Consider the following 14,392-nt stretch of genomic DNA (forward strand, 5'->3'; position numbering starts at 1 on the left):
TCATGAATTTCAATTCTTTACAAAACTTCCCACCAAGCCATCTAGCTAAGTCGTGCCACACCGCTAAACTTGGCCATGTGTTAGCACGACCCGACCAGTTAAGGTCAGGAGTGCATTGCCGACAGAAGGGATGAGTAGACCAAGGTCCAACTACGAGCTTTTTAACTGCAACAACTTAAATATACACTATTAGAGCTGGAATTATTGCGATTGCTGGCACCAAACTTGCCCTCCAATGGATCCTCGTTTGGACTGATGATGGTATTAATTTCTCCTCAGAGTTTGACTCATGTTTTATTTATAAAACACTCATGATTAAAAAAACATACAATTAAATTAGAAATAAAAAAATATATGTAATTAAAATTAAAATCCAATTACACCAAAATAAATTTAAAAAACTAAAATGATGAGTAACTAAAAACTGATATAATAAAATTACAAAAAAAAAAATTAAATCAAAATTGTACATTATCAAACACTATAAGAAAATGCTTAAATAGTAACCAATTTTAAAGACCAAAAATAATTAGTCACTATAACAACAAATTTAAATATCAATTTATAAATTAAAAATTATTAATATTTAAAATAATTTTTATTATAAATAAAATATTATAATTTGTTTGTGAATTGGGATCTAACATTAGCCACCAATATTTTAACTACCAAAAAATTTCATGTCTAAATTAGTTATAAATTGATTAGATACCTATTATAAAAAGACATACACTTCATTAAATATATAGATAAATGACCGAAAAAGAAAAAGAAATAAATCAAACTAACATACCTGTATGACTATTTTTTTCACACCCAAATTTAACAATTTATTTTTATAATTATTTCCTTCACGAAAATATGTGGAAGTTTAAACTAAATTTTATTATTAATATATATATATATATATATATATATATATATATATATATGAAAGTTTAAACTAAATTCTATTATAAATATGTAATATGCTTATGAGAGTTCAACTATACGAGTCACACATTTAGTTAGAAATTAATGTTTTTTTTTTTTAATGTTCTTATACAAAAATAATTATTTTAGTTTTGATTATTTTACGTAATACCAACTCAATTTATCTTATTTAATTTATAACTAGCTTTTAGAGGATTTTAAGATTAGGAATGACATTGAACATTTTTTTTAATTGCAATAATAGAAAATCTGGAAAGGAAATCAGTTAAAAAGATTACTTTAATCTTCAAATAAATTTAAGTTATAGTGAACATCAATTAAATGTTAGTAGTTTTATTTTTTTCTTCTTTAAATTGAAGGTCTTGAAATAAATACTAAGACAGTAAATTAAGGCTTTATAGCATATGTTGATTATAATTGCGACATTACATTGTGAAGAAATTGAAAATTTTATAATCAACTAATGCTTTTTATTAATCCATCAAATTAAAAAGAAATTTAATTTTCATTTGGTTGTATTTAAATCACTCTTCAGTCTAGAATGTTGTTTGCGGATTAGTAACGAATTAAAAATTTCGCGAGTTTAACGAGAATTTAAAAGATTTAATTTAATTTTGTGTATTTACTATAAGTCATCTTTACTTATAAAAAAATCATTTTGTGGAATACTGAAAGTATTTTTATTTTTACTTTATTTTTTATATAATTTACCATTATAACGTCATTATTATTTCTGTCTTCTAATCTCTAGCATGTTGATTAAGTTATATTTCCTTCCCTAATTTACTTTGACTCCTCAATAACCTTATTTTAAGAAAAGAAATAAGTGAGTTGAACTACAAATTTAAACAGAAGAACATAAGACATATTTTAATAATATCATTCTATTAATAACAAAAATTTAAAAATAAAATACTGCGAAAACTAAAAAAAAAAATATTTTGAGTGTCAGTTGAACAAAATTATTTAATAAAAAACTAAATTTTAATAAATTTTGAAAAAAAAAATATAAACTCCTTATTCTTAAGTTTTGGGAACCCGAATCACAAACCCATCCACAAGCATGTGAAACTGAATAATGTGTATGATAAATTTGTAAGTTTATATAATGTTATTTTTATTTCTCCAACATGTTCTTTAGGGTCTTTAGTTACAGTTATTTTTGTGATTAAATTAGTTTGTATTGTATCACTTGTTAAAAGGCAACACCAACTATAAAGTCTGGGTGCTTCTCCCTGCACCTCCAAGACCTCTTCTGCATCTCCAAAATTTACTATTATACCCTTAATATTAGCTTAACTTTTTTGGGAAACGGAATACGAATTCTGTTTCATAAAATAATGAAACGGATTCTGTAATCCGTTTCAAAAAAATTCGAATTTTTTTTTTGAAACGGATTATAGAATCCGTTTCACAATTTTATAAAACGGAATTCGTTTTCCGTTTCCCAAATATTTTAATTTTTTTCTTGAAACAGCTTACGTAATCCGTCTCGTAAAGGTATGAAACGGAATTTGAAATCCATTTTATCAAGTTCCACGTCGTCATTCTCAACCTCACCAGACTCAGCCTCTTTGGGACTCTCTGCCGACATAGCTCACCTTCCATTCCTCTCCAATCTCTCGCTCGCCAACAATAAATTCTCCGGCCCCATCCCTCCGGCGCTCTCGTCCCTCTCTGCCCTCCGCCTCCTCAACCTCTCCAACAATGGCAATTTATGAAGATGACAGAGGGCACAATTCTTCGCCTCCACCATTACCACCAAACTCTCCACATCCTCCCTGAACCTCCACCACCACAACCCATCCAAGCTTGCCCGCTACTTATGAAAAGGAATTCGTTTGTCTATATTTTCAAGATGTGGCAAGTAAGCACTGTTCTAGCTTCAATGTTTTGTTTTCCTATGTTAATAAACTGCAACTGCACTAGCAAGTTCATGTAGATTGATTCAAGCTTGGTTTCTTGACTTCAACACCAATCCAATACCAGTATGCTTCAGGGAATATCCCTCTTGACTTCAACACCTTCACTCCTAATGGTTCTGTTGAATTTGGTGTAACCTTCAATGCAGAAATATTCACATATGGTCATCTAAAAGAAAATTAAAACGGATATTAAGATCCGTTTTATAAATTTCTAAATTTTTGAAACGAATTTCAACTTCCGTTTCATATATTTATTTTAAAATATTTGCTAAAAAATATTAATATATTATTTTATTTTTAAAATATACATTAAATATGTAAATATGATTAAAATAAAAAATAATAAACTAAAAAAATAATTAAAATTCAAAAGGCATTATATTTAAAATAAAATTAAAATTTTCGTTCTTTTATCTAATTTAAAGTTTAATTATCATTTAGTTTTATTTATTTTTATAATTATATTTATTTTTCAAAAATTATATATATATATATATATTACTTTATTTTTAGATATATTAAAATATATGAAAACATAATAAATAAACAAAACAAAAATTAAAAAATATATTTAAAATTTAAAAATCATATACTTTAAATAAATTAGAAAAAGTTATAATACAATGAATCAATTTTCAATTTAAAGTTTAAGTATTTTTTAATTTAATTTAATTTATATAAAACGGATTGTGAAATCCGTTTCTTACAAAACGAAAAAAAAAAAAAAGCAAAACGAATTGTGAAATCCGTTTCTTAAAATTTTGAAACGGATTCTGTCATCCGTTTTGGCACACATGGAATTGATATTCTTTGGGGGTGTAGAGGCCTACAACAAAAGCGACTGGGTGCAGTAGTGCAATGCAGTTGATTTTTTTTTACTATTTTTTCTCTTTCTTCATTTAAGGGTAAAAGTGGGAATAAAGAAAGTTTTGGAGGTACAGGATAAATGCTTTGGGGTACAGGGAGAAGCCCCCTAAAGTCTTTGCTCGAGATTTGAACTGGACTGGTTGACTCTGTTCAATACGATTCATCTCGTGAAAATTGCACCATACATAAAAAATAAAAATAAAAATCCTTAGCACCTGAACATGATTTTGATTTTGATTTTGAAACCTACTTGGGTGCTTTTGTAGAGTACATATCACATTGAGCCAACACAAAAGAATCACTAATCATATAATCTTTCCGTCCAAATACAACATATTATCTTTTAGTGGGCCAATCTAGATATAACTTTTCGGTTTATTCTATCATTCATGGTTTTTTTGGACATATTAATAAATTCATATTTTCTATTTTAAAACCTAATTAACCACTATAGACAAATTAGTCATAAGTGCTGCTTCAATTTCATCCACACCACTTAAAACAAATTCTTCGTTAAAACAAATTCTTTGTCTATGTTACCCAAATACGGATACGGATACGAATACAATACAGACACACAGATACAAAAATACGGTTAAATTGAAAAAATATAGAATACGGAACACGACATTATATACATGTTAAGTTTAAAATTGTCAACTAACACATTATCATTTAATACAAAAATAAATCTAATTTATCTATCTAATATTCAATATTTGAAAAGTAGTGATAATATAAGACTTGTTTCTTATTTTAATCATCAAAATCATATTAAAGATAAAAAAATATTTTTCAAAATTGACATAATGTGTTCAACAAGTATCGTACGAGTGTCGGTGTCCGATACGTGTCAGAGTATCGGAGCATCATAGTTCTTCATTCACAATTATAAAGAAATTCAACTCAGAAAGACAAAAAGATTAGAGAATGAGTTTTCTTCTCTTGATTTCCATGTTCTTTTCAGTAAAACACGTTTTTGATATTTCTTTCTCGTAAATTTTTCAATCTTGATTTTGGTAACCATCTTCTTGAATAAATTTTTCTTGATTGATTAGAACTGAAGTAAGAATTGAAGTTAATTCGTTGGGTGTCAAAGATCAAAAGATCTTTCTTAGATATACTTCTAGAATGCTATAGATATAATTGTCTTTTGTTATTTTTCGCTAATTTTATTCTCTTCCTTTTTTCTTATTATGCTCATAAATTGGGTTTTTTACAGCAAATGTTTTTTGTCTTGGCGTGGCCACCTTTCAAAACATCATCTAGAAGCTGATGCCTCTGAAGAAAAAAGGGTTTTGGATAAGAAATTTCGTAAAATACCGAATCAATAACAGCTGAATGATAAAAGCATATATAATTCTCTCTTCTATGAATCTTGCTTGACATAACATGTTATTCCCAACCAGCTACAGATAACTCAAGTTTTTCATCACAGGGAAAAAACTTAGAGATTATGAAAATAATATTTTGACAATTAAATTTTGATAATTTTTTTATTTTAAAAAATATTATTTCAGATTTTAAATTATAAAAAAAAATTGTCAAAAAATAATAAAATGTACATGCTATATAAATATCTTCAAATGAATGGCACTTGCCAGTGGATGTTGAAAAAAAAGTAAGCAAGGGACCCAGATGAAAAAGATAACGTTGACAAAAATGAACGAATTTGGCCATATTATTTATTATTATTCAAGATCGAAAATAATAAATTATATATCAATCATATTGCAAACCATTATTCTAGTGGTTCATTATAATTTACAGGATGCTTCAATGCCTGGGCTTTTGGCCTAGAACGATCCTAACACCAAAATTCCAAAGCATATCAGTAGCATGCAAAGCTCTTGAAACTTGACTGCAGAAATCGTAAACATATTTAGACTATGAGATAGATAGTATCATTACACCTTTTTCTGAAGGGGCTATAATGTCACAATGCATAAGGCATAATTAAATTAAATCCTACCGAAATAAGAGTCAATTGCTCCACCAATAGACATCAAAAGCAGAAAGTGCTATCGACAAACTTTACATTCGGTGGTGTTTGAATTCAACTAGAGGGAGAAATCCATGGAAAAATTGGGTGACTGGCATAATGTGAACTCTATTTTAAGAAAAGAAAATATCAAACGTTTGAGTTCTGTCAAATGGTGAACACCAAGAGAAAGACCAGAAGGATAGTTATCCTTAACTGGTCCTCCAGTTTCATGCTGTCTATCTTCCTCTTCTGCTCATTGCTTTTCACTTTTAGTTTTAAGCATTGCTCAGCCAAAGATGCTATAACCATTAACAACTTCTTGCAAGATGGGGAAGGGGATACTCTAATTTCAAAAGGAGGAAAATTTGAGCTGGGATTTTTCACTCCTAATGGCAGCTCTAGTGGGAGAAGATATGTGGGAATATGGTACTACAAGGTGACTCCTTTAATAGTTGTGTGGGTTGCTAACCGAGACAACCCACTTCTAGATTCTTGGGGTGCTTTTGGCATTGGAGAAGATGGGAATCTAAAGATTTTGGACAGAAGGGGGAAAGCCTACTGGGGCACAAAACTTGAAGGATCATCTTCACAACACAGAACAGTGAAGATAATGGACAGTGGGAACCTTATTGTTAGTGATGAAGTTGAAGGCCAAGGGGATCATCTGGTGAAGATTCTGTGGCAGAGTTTTGCTAATCCTACAGACACATTCCTTCCTGGAATGAAAATGGAAGGCAATTTAGCACTGACATCATGGAGAAGTTATGAAGACCCTGCACCAGGGAACTTCACTTTTGTGCACTGTCAAGGGGAGAACCAGTTCGTGATATGGAAGAGGTCCATCAAGTATTGGAAAAGCAGTGTTACAAGTAGGTTTTCAGGAAGTGATGAGATGTCTCCAGCAATATCTTACTTGCTGTCAAATTTCACCCTGAGAGTATCCCCAAACGACACTGTTCCCTTTCTGACTCCAGCACTATATCGTGACACAAGGTTGGTCATGACTCACTGGGGTCAACTTAAGTACATGAAGATGGATTCAGAGAAAGTGTGGTTGTTGGTTTGGGTGGAGCCAAGAGATAGATGCAGTGTGTTCAATGCCTGTGGAAACTTTGGAAGCTGTAATAGCAAGTATGATTCCATGTGCAAGTGTTTGCCTGGGTACAAGCCTAATTCTATTGAGAGTTGGAATGCTGGAGACTTTTCAGGTGGATGCAGCAGAAAAACAAATGTCTGCAGTGGTGATGCTAAGAAAGCTACATTTTTGAGTTTGAAAATGATGAAAGTAGGGAACCCGGATGCTCAATTTAATGCCAAGAATGAAGAGGAATGCGAATCAGAGTGCCTCAATAATTGCCAGTGCTATGCATATTCGTATGAAAGCACTGAAAAGGATACTGTTTGCTGGATTTGGTATGAGGACTTGAACAATCTTGAAGAACAGTACGAGAATGGGTGTGACCTGCATGTTCGCATGGCATTTTCTGATATTGGTATTCCTTTTCATGACCATCTTAAATCCATGCAATCTCTTCACTGAAGTGTATATATGTATATAAATATAATAAAATCACCACCTATATACCCATAAATTTTTTACATGAATCTAACCTTACAAATTCTGTTCCAATCACCCTTAATATCCATATGTTTTTTAAATAACCAATAGCACTCAAATGCATTGGTTATAAACCTGATTTTGAAGCACTCGCACAAGGTAAAATCTATGCAATGGACTTTGTAATTAAGTTCAATTTGTTACATGTAAAACAAGAAGTAGTGCTTAGTAAGTAAATCAAAGATATATTACAAAACAGTTTGGGATTAGGCAACTAAATATGTGAATACACTCATCAAATATTGTGTTACAAATTATTGTTTATGAAGTGGCAGAGATTGTTCTTCTGCAGAATCCACTGGGAACAGCTGTGGAACTTGTGGTACAAATTTCATTCCATATCCCTTAAGCACAGGACCAAGTTGTGGTGACCCCATGTACTTCAGTTTTCAATGCAACAACTCTTCTGGTGAGCTTGATTTTAAAACTCCTGGGGGAACCTATGAAGTGATTAGCATAAACCCAGACACACGAAAGTTCTTGATCCACAGAAAAGATGTACTTAACTGTGATCAGGGTTCAAGGGATAAGTTTCTGTCTCTCAACCAGTCATTTCCATTTCACCTTACTGGCTATTGTCATGCTGATCCAAGCATTTTTAGTTCTAATGCTTCCATGAAACAAGGAGTAGAAATAGAATTCAGTTGGGAGCCCCCAATTGAGCCTATGTGCTCTTCGTTATTGGACTGCAAGGAATGGCCAAATTCAACTTGCAACACTACCAGAGATGGCAAGAAGAGATGTCTTTGCAACACAAACTTTATTTGGGATGGATTGAAATTAAACTGCACTCAAGGTAATCTACATATCTTCATTCCCTCTTCATGTTCATAGATATGCTTGTTTTGTAGTGTGTAATATTTATCCCTCTACATATCATGCATACTTATTATACAGAACAACTAATACCTTTGTTTTGCTTTCTAAAACTACCTATACCTTTGTTTCAACCGAGCATTACCTGCAACTTTTTCAACTATAAATTCATTATTGATCAACACTTTCATGAAATGTTGTGTGAGCTTTGTTTATGCATAAATGTCATTTTTTTATGCAGAAGGCAATAATATCTATCAATCAGAAAGGACACTGTCCTTACCAAAGATCATTGTAATTACTTTTACAACTGCGATTGGTTTAATTCTTCTGTCAACTACTGTTACATGTGTTTACTTGAGGAAAAGAAGACAGAGCAAATCACAAGGTAACTTAATTTTTTGCGCTTATTCATGAAAAAAAAAAATCCCAATATAAGGTGATACTTCATCAGCAGTAGCCTGCAACTCAGACTCAGTTAATCTGTTTGACTTCAGATAGCAGGGGATATGTTCAGAAAAACTCAGGGATTAACTTGTATGACAGTGACAGATATGTCAGAGAATTGATTGAATCTGGTAGGTTCAAAGAAGATGATGCACAGGCCATAGATATTCCATTTTTCCATTTAGAAAGCATACTAGGGGCCACTAACAATTTTGCAAATGCCAACAAGCTTGGACAAGGAGGGTTTGGTCCTGTCTACAAGGTAATCAAGAACTTCTTGACATTTACCATTTTCTTTTCCAATATCATGATGATAGTAGGAATGGTTAACTTTTTTGTATACTGTCAGGGAAAATTTCCTGGAGGACAAGAAATAGCAGTGAAGAGACTCTCAAGTTGTTCTGGACAAGGTTCGGAAGAATTTAAAAACGAAGTTGTGTTGATTGCAAAGCTTCAACACAGAAACCTGGTGAGACTTCTGGGGTACTGTGTGGAAGGAGATGAAAAGATGCTGGTATATGAATATATGCCAAATAGAAGCTTGGATGCTTTCATTTTTGGTAAGACTCTTTTTTTGCATTTGAAGTACACTTTATTAGGTCAAAATTATATCTTGAAGAAGACTAATAATACCATATTTCATGCCCCTAATGCACTACAAGACGAGAAGCTGTGTGTTCTATTAGACTGGGATGTGCGCTTCAAGATTATTTTGGGAATTGCTCGAGGGCTCCTTTACTTGCATGAAGATTCTAGGTTGAGGATTATTCATAGGGACTTGAAAACAAGTAACATTCTTCTAGATGAAGAGAAGAATCCTAAAATCTCAGACTTTGGCTTGGCCAGAATATTTGGAGGAAAAGAGACAGTAGCTAACACAGAAAGAGTGGTTGGAACATAGTAAGTAGCTAAAAACTCAGTAAGTTTCATGTCACAGCATGATTCAGTGTTTTTAAGCATAAGAACAATATTATTACTATTTGGTAAATGTGATATCTTTTACTCACATTTCAAAAACAGTAATCTATTTCTGGTCCTTGTATTGGATAGATATGGTTCTTGGTTATCGGATAGATATTTCAATAGCACAGATCAGAAACAAAACTACACCATATTTCATAAATACAAGAATCAGAAACATATTTTTCTGACACTCTACCAAATGATTTCCACCCAGATTCTTATTTGGTCTACATTTCACAAATTTTGTAATGCAGTGGATATATGTCTCCAGAGTATGCTCTTGATGGACATTTTTCAGTCAAATCTGACGTCTTTAGCTTTGGTGTGGTGGTACTTGAGATTATCAGTGGGAAAAGGAACACAGGATTTTATCAAGCAGAACATAAACTGAGTCTTCTGGGATATGTAAGTAATGTGAATGTGTGTTTCTGGTATATGCAATAAACAAACACTATATGTTCCAGCACATAGCTGTTAGCTACTGATACATTCCACTCTTTGATTCATTTTCAGGCATGGCTTTTGTGGAAAGAAGGAAGGGAACTGGAATTCATGGATCAAACACTAAGTGAAACATGCAATGCAGATGAATGTTTGAAATGTGTGAATGTGGGGCTTTTGTGCTTACAAGAAGATCCAAATGAACGTCCTACAATGTCAAATGTGGTGTTCATGCTTGGTAGTGAATCTAACACTCTTCCAAGTCCTAAGGAACCAGCCTTTGTTATCAGAAGATGCCCTTCAAGTAGAGCATCTACTTCGAGTAAACTTGAAACGTTTTCACGTAATGAATTGACGGTCACTATAGAACATGGGAGGTAGAAAATTATCCTTGGCCAAAATATCTAGAACATGTAATTTCTCAGTTATTGCTTGCCACTTTCTCATGATCCATTCCTCCTCTAAGTGGGGTTACTTGAAATGGTCAATTAGGAAACTTCTCATGAATTTCATATTTGGATGGATTGTGTGGAATTGAAAAAAGGGCCTAAACAAGTTTGTTTCTTTTGCATTCATTGCTTAGTACCAGAAAGAAAGCTCGAAGACAAACAAGACTAGGTTAATGGTCAACCCCTTTTTGAGATGGGGCAACTATTCAACAAAGGGCAACTATTCCACCAAGTTCATGGGATACTGAAATAAAAATAAAACTAAAGATGAACAATTTTGTTGTCATTGTAGTCTAGTTATGATCATTTTTATATTGTATATAAAAAGTTGTCTTTTTTTTTTTCTTTTATATTATTTGGAGTTGTTGATGGAAAAAAATGTCACTTGCAATAATTAAAAACAAGGGTTGTGTCTGTTCGTTAGTATTTAGTCAAAAAATATATTTTACTATTTGAGAAAATACTCTCAGACAAGTCATTCTACTGCAAATTAAAAAGAAGAATTTTACGTTATTTTAAAAAATAAATTGGGAAAAGCACTTTGTATTAATGCATTAATCTCATTCTTGATATTAAAATATTTAACATAATATTTAATATTTTAATCTTTCAAATATATTCTCCTAATGATTTTATTTCTTATTTATTTGTAATATGCATTGCTTATATTATAATGCAACTTTATTATATTTGAGCAAAGTCTAATATTCATCTTTTTTTTTATCGAAAAAATTATTTGAGAATTATGTTATTTTTATTGATGAGTTTTCTCTTAGACAATTCTTTTATCAGAATACACCATAGCACATATGCAATGTGAAAATATTTGTTGCAAAGATAAAGCTGTAAACTTCATAGTAAAATTAGTTTGTGAATATTTTAAGCATGAATGTGTGCAGGAAATTTGTTGATGCCCCTCCTTTTGTTCATGGGGACATTTGTAAAATTATTTTTTATCTTCCTCTTAAATCTTAATGTATTATTCTAGTCTTTTGAAAAATTAGAAAGGGCCGAATTCGCAAATAGAAAAGATCTTCACAAAATATCTCTTAATTATATTAGATGTATCAATTAACTTTACTTAATTGTATCAGTTACTAACTTTATACAAAATATATACATAGAATGTGTTTCAAATTTATAAAAAATAATAACGATAAGAAAGTAATAAGTAAATCACATTTTAGAATATTTTTAAAAATAGACATTTCATAAAATTTTATCTATATGAATAAACTATAAAATAATTTAAATTAATATAAACTTTTGTAAACACGATCTTGGTAAAAAGTAAATTTTCATCTAATATGAAGTTTTAAGTAATTTTTTTTAATTGAAAGTTATTATTGATAGAATAATTATGGTATGCTGTAAGATGCAATTTGATGAATTCTTAAATAAATAAGACTACTAGGATGGTGATTGATCCATGCGTGCATTCAAGAAAAAAAAACAGGCATGCTTGTTTTATTGAAAGAATATTCTAAAAAGTATTTAAAAATAAAAAGAATTTTTATACATAATAACATGATTTAAACCTTATTAAGATTTGATACAAATCGATTTCCATATTGCAAGTTTCATAAAAGATAAATTTATTTATCGTAGTTCAAATTAGTATGGGAGATAGATATGGATGAACGATTTTAATATTAATTAATTATTTTTTTAAAAAATAAAAAATATGATAAAGAAAAAGTGTATCATCAAATATTTAATATATTTTTATTTTTTAATGTAAATATTTATAAATAAATTGTAATCGTATATATCTTTTATTTTGTAAAACTCAAAATATTTATTAAGATTACAAATATTAATAAAATAAAACTGATAAAATTAAAATATAGTTTTAAACAATTATATAAAAAAAAAACGAGTATCTAAGTTATAAAATATTTAAATGTCCTTCTATTTTTTTTCTCTAAATTCTAACTAAATATTTTTTTTATACACTAATAAAAATCATAATACACTACTTGAACGAAATTTAGAGATGACAAATAAATTTATCCTGGTACGTATTGTCTGAACTCATTCCCGTTTTGACGAAAAATTTCCATATTGACTAGGTATGGGTATGGAGAATCATGACTTTTTCAATTGGGTATGAGAATGTATATATCCCGCCATATCTCTGTTACCGTTTAAATTATTAAAATATTCATAATTAATTAAGTAACGTGTATATATATATATATATATTCTAATTATTTGGTTTGTCATTAAATTCATTCGCATCTCCAATATATTTTTCATTTTATCATAAACTTTAAGTAATTATGTTAAAATGATGTACGTCAATTAAATTTTTTTTATATCTCACATTTGAATATTTTTATTTATTGTATATTTTCATACATGAGAATGTTTAATACTCTCAATTTAAGTGTTTAATAACATAAACCTCTCATTTACTAGGTAATATAAAAAAAATTACTTATTATTATTACTTTTTGTTTTATTTGAAGAACTTTTTTGTTTCGTTAAATCATTTTTTGTTATTTCTCAACAATTGAGTATATATGTTGATATTTGAAAAGTTTTCTTAGATCTTCAATATATTTTTCATCTTATCATACCTTTAATTATATATTTATTTTTCTTTGTGCGATTTCTTTCAATATTCTCTCAAATTGTTTATAAGACACACATTAATTTTTTAATATTTTTATTTGTTGTTTATTTTCATCATGTAGAATAATATTTCGATATATTTTATCTAATTATTTTATATTCTCTAACTCATTATCAATCATAATGTAATTTTTTCACTATAATTGTATAAATAAATTTTATTTATTACAATATAAAAATTTAATGTAATTTCCATGAATATTTTTTATCACCATCCAACATATATTGGAGTTCAAAAGATACAAAATCTATATTTAACTTTTATTATTTGTTCTTTGTGTCATTTTGATCAAGTGATGTATTATAAATTTTATTAGTGTATAAAAAATAGATTCTTTTGAATTTAAAAAATTGAAGTAAACAAACATTTAAAATATATTTTAATTTGAATATTTGTTTTCCTTTTATACCTTTTTAAAAACATTTTTAAATTTTATTAACTAGGTTTCATTCATGTTTGCAAATTTAATAAATGTTTTGTTTATCATGAAACTTTATTTGGTATTCTAATATAAAATGTAAACAATTATAATTTATTTCAAAGTATTTTATATTGAAGAAACAACCATCTTCCTAATATTTAATATTAGATAATATTATGGTTCCTTTACCGTAATTTTTTTTCTATTTTATAAAAATTAATTAAAATTAATATTGAAGTAGTAATAAAACGGGTACGGGTATGAGTACGAGATTATACTTGTTACTCGGTGGGGATGGGGATGGGTTGAGACAAAAGTTTGATACCCATTGGTAGGGATGTCAAAAAAATTCGTACACGCGGATATCCGCGGATAAAACCCGCAACGCGTAGAAAACGAATATTAAAAATGGATACCCGCTACCCGCAGGTACGGGTATTTTTGATACCCACATGTTAACGGCGCGGGTACTGATATCATAGTATCCGTACCCGTGGATACCCGTACCCGCTAAACTTTAATTCACAAAAATATCCTCCTATATATATATATATATATATATATATATATATATATATTAGTAAAAAACATTATAAGTCTTCATTCAGTAATGGTGGTCGGATTCTTACTCCACATCGGAGTTGCTTCTAGATACTGGGGAGGCATTGATGTGTTTCCAAGACTAGTTATGGACCAACATGGAAGGTAATGAAATTAACATTTTTATTTAGATATTTTAATTAAGTGATTGTTATAAATTTTTAATGAACTTCTTACGTTTTCAGGCTCTTCTAGATTAAATTTGGACAACATGAAACTTTATACAATGTTGCAAGATGTGGACATGGATGAAGTTAGTAATTTTTTTAATATTTCATTCAAAAATAAAT

At 29.6% G+C, this 14,392-nt stretch overlaps 1 protein-coding gene across 2 annotated transcripts; it reads left to right on the forward strand.

Annotated features, from left to right (window-relative positions):
- The first annotated feature begins 5,559 nt into the window (after window positions 1-5,559).
- On the forward strand, window positions 5,560-10,729 carry LOC114169988 (G-type lectin S-receptor-like Serine/Threonine-kinase). 2 transcript variants are annotated; one of them, XM_028055416.2, is made up of 8 exons: window positions 5,567-7,202; window positions 7,620-8,123; window positions 8,385-8,531; window positions 8,641-8,852; window positions 8,940-9,150; window positions 9,253-9,490; window positions 9,808-9,958; window positions 10,067-10,567. In XM_028055416.2, exons 1-8 carry the CDS (start codon window positions 5,879-5,881, stop codon window positions 10,373-10,375), a joined length of 3,096 nt encoding a protein of 1,031 aa, XP_027911217.1. In that variant the 5' UTR covers window positions 5,567-5,878; the 3' UTR covers window positions 10,376-10,567. The 2 variants fall into 2 exon arrangements, with proteins under 2 accessions (XP_085525547.1, XP_027911217.1); XM_085669421.1 differs by having other exon boundaries at window positions 5,560-7,202; window positions 8,940-9,490; window positions 10,067-10,729.
- The last annotated feature ends 3,663 nt before the right edge of the window (window positions 10,730-14,392 follow it).

The sequence above is a fragment of the Vigna unguiculata genome, chromosome 11 (assembly GCF_037176805.1).
Source record: "Vigna unguiculata cultivar grain cowpea cultivar isolate G323 ecotype 2 chromosome 11, ASM3717680v1, whole genome shotgun sequence".
Classification (NCBI taxonomy): Eukaryota; Viridiplantae; Streptophyta; class Magnoliopsida; order Fabales; family Fabaceae; genus Vigna; species Vigna unguiculata.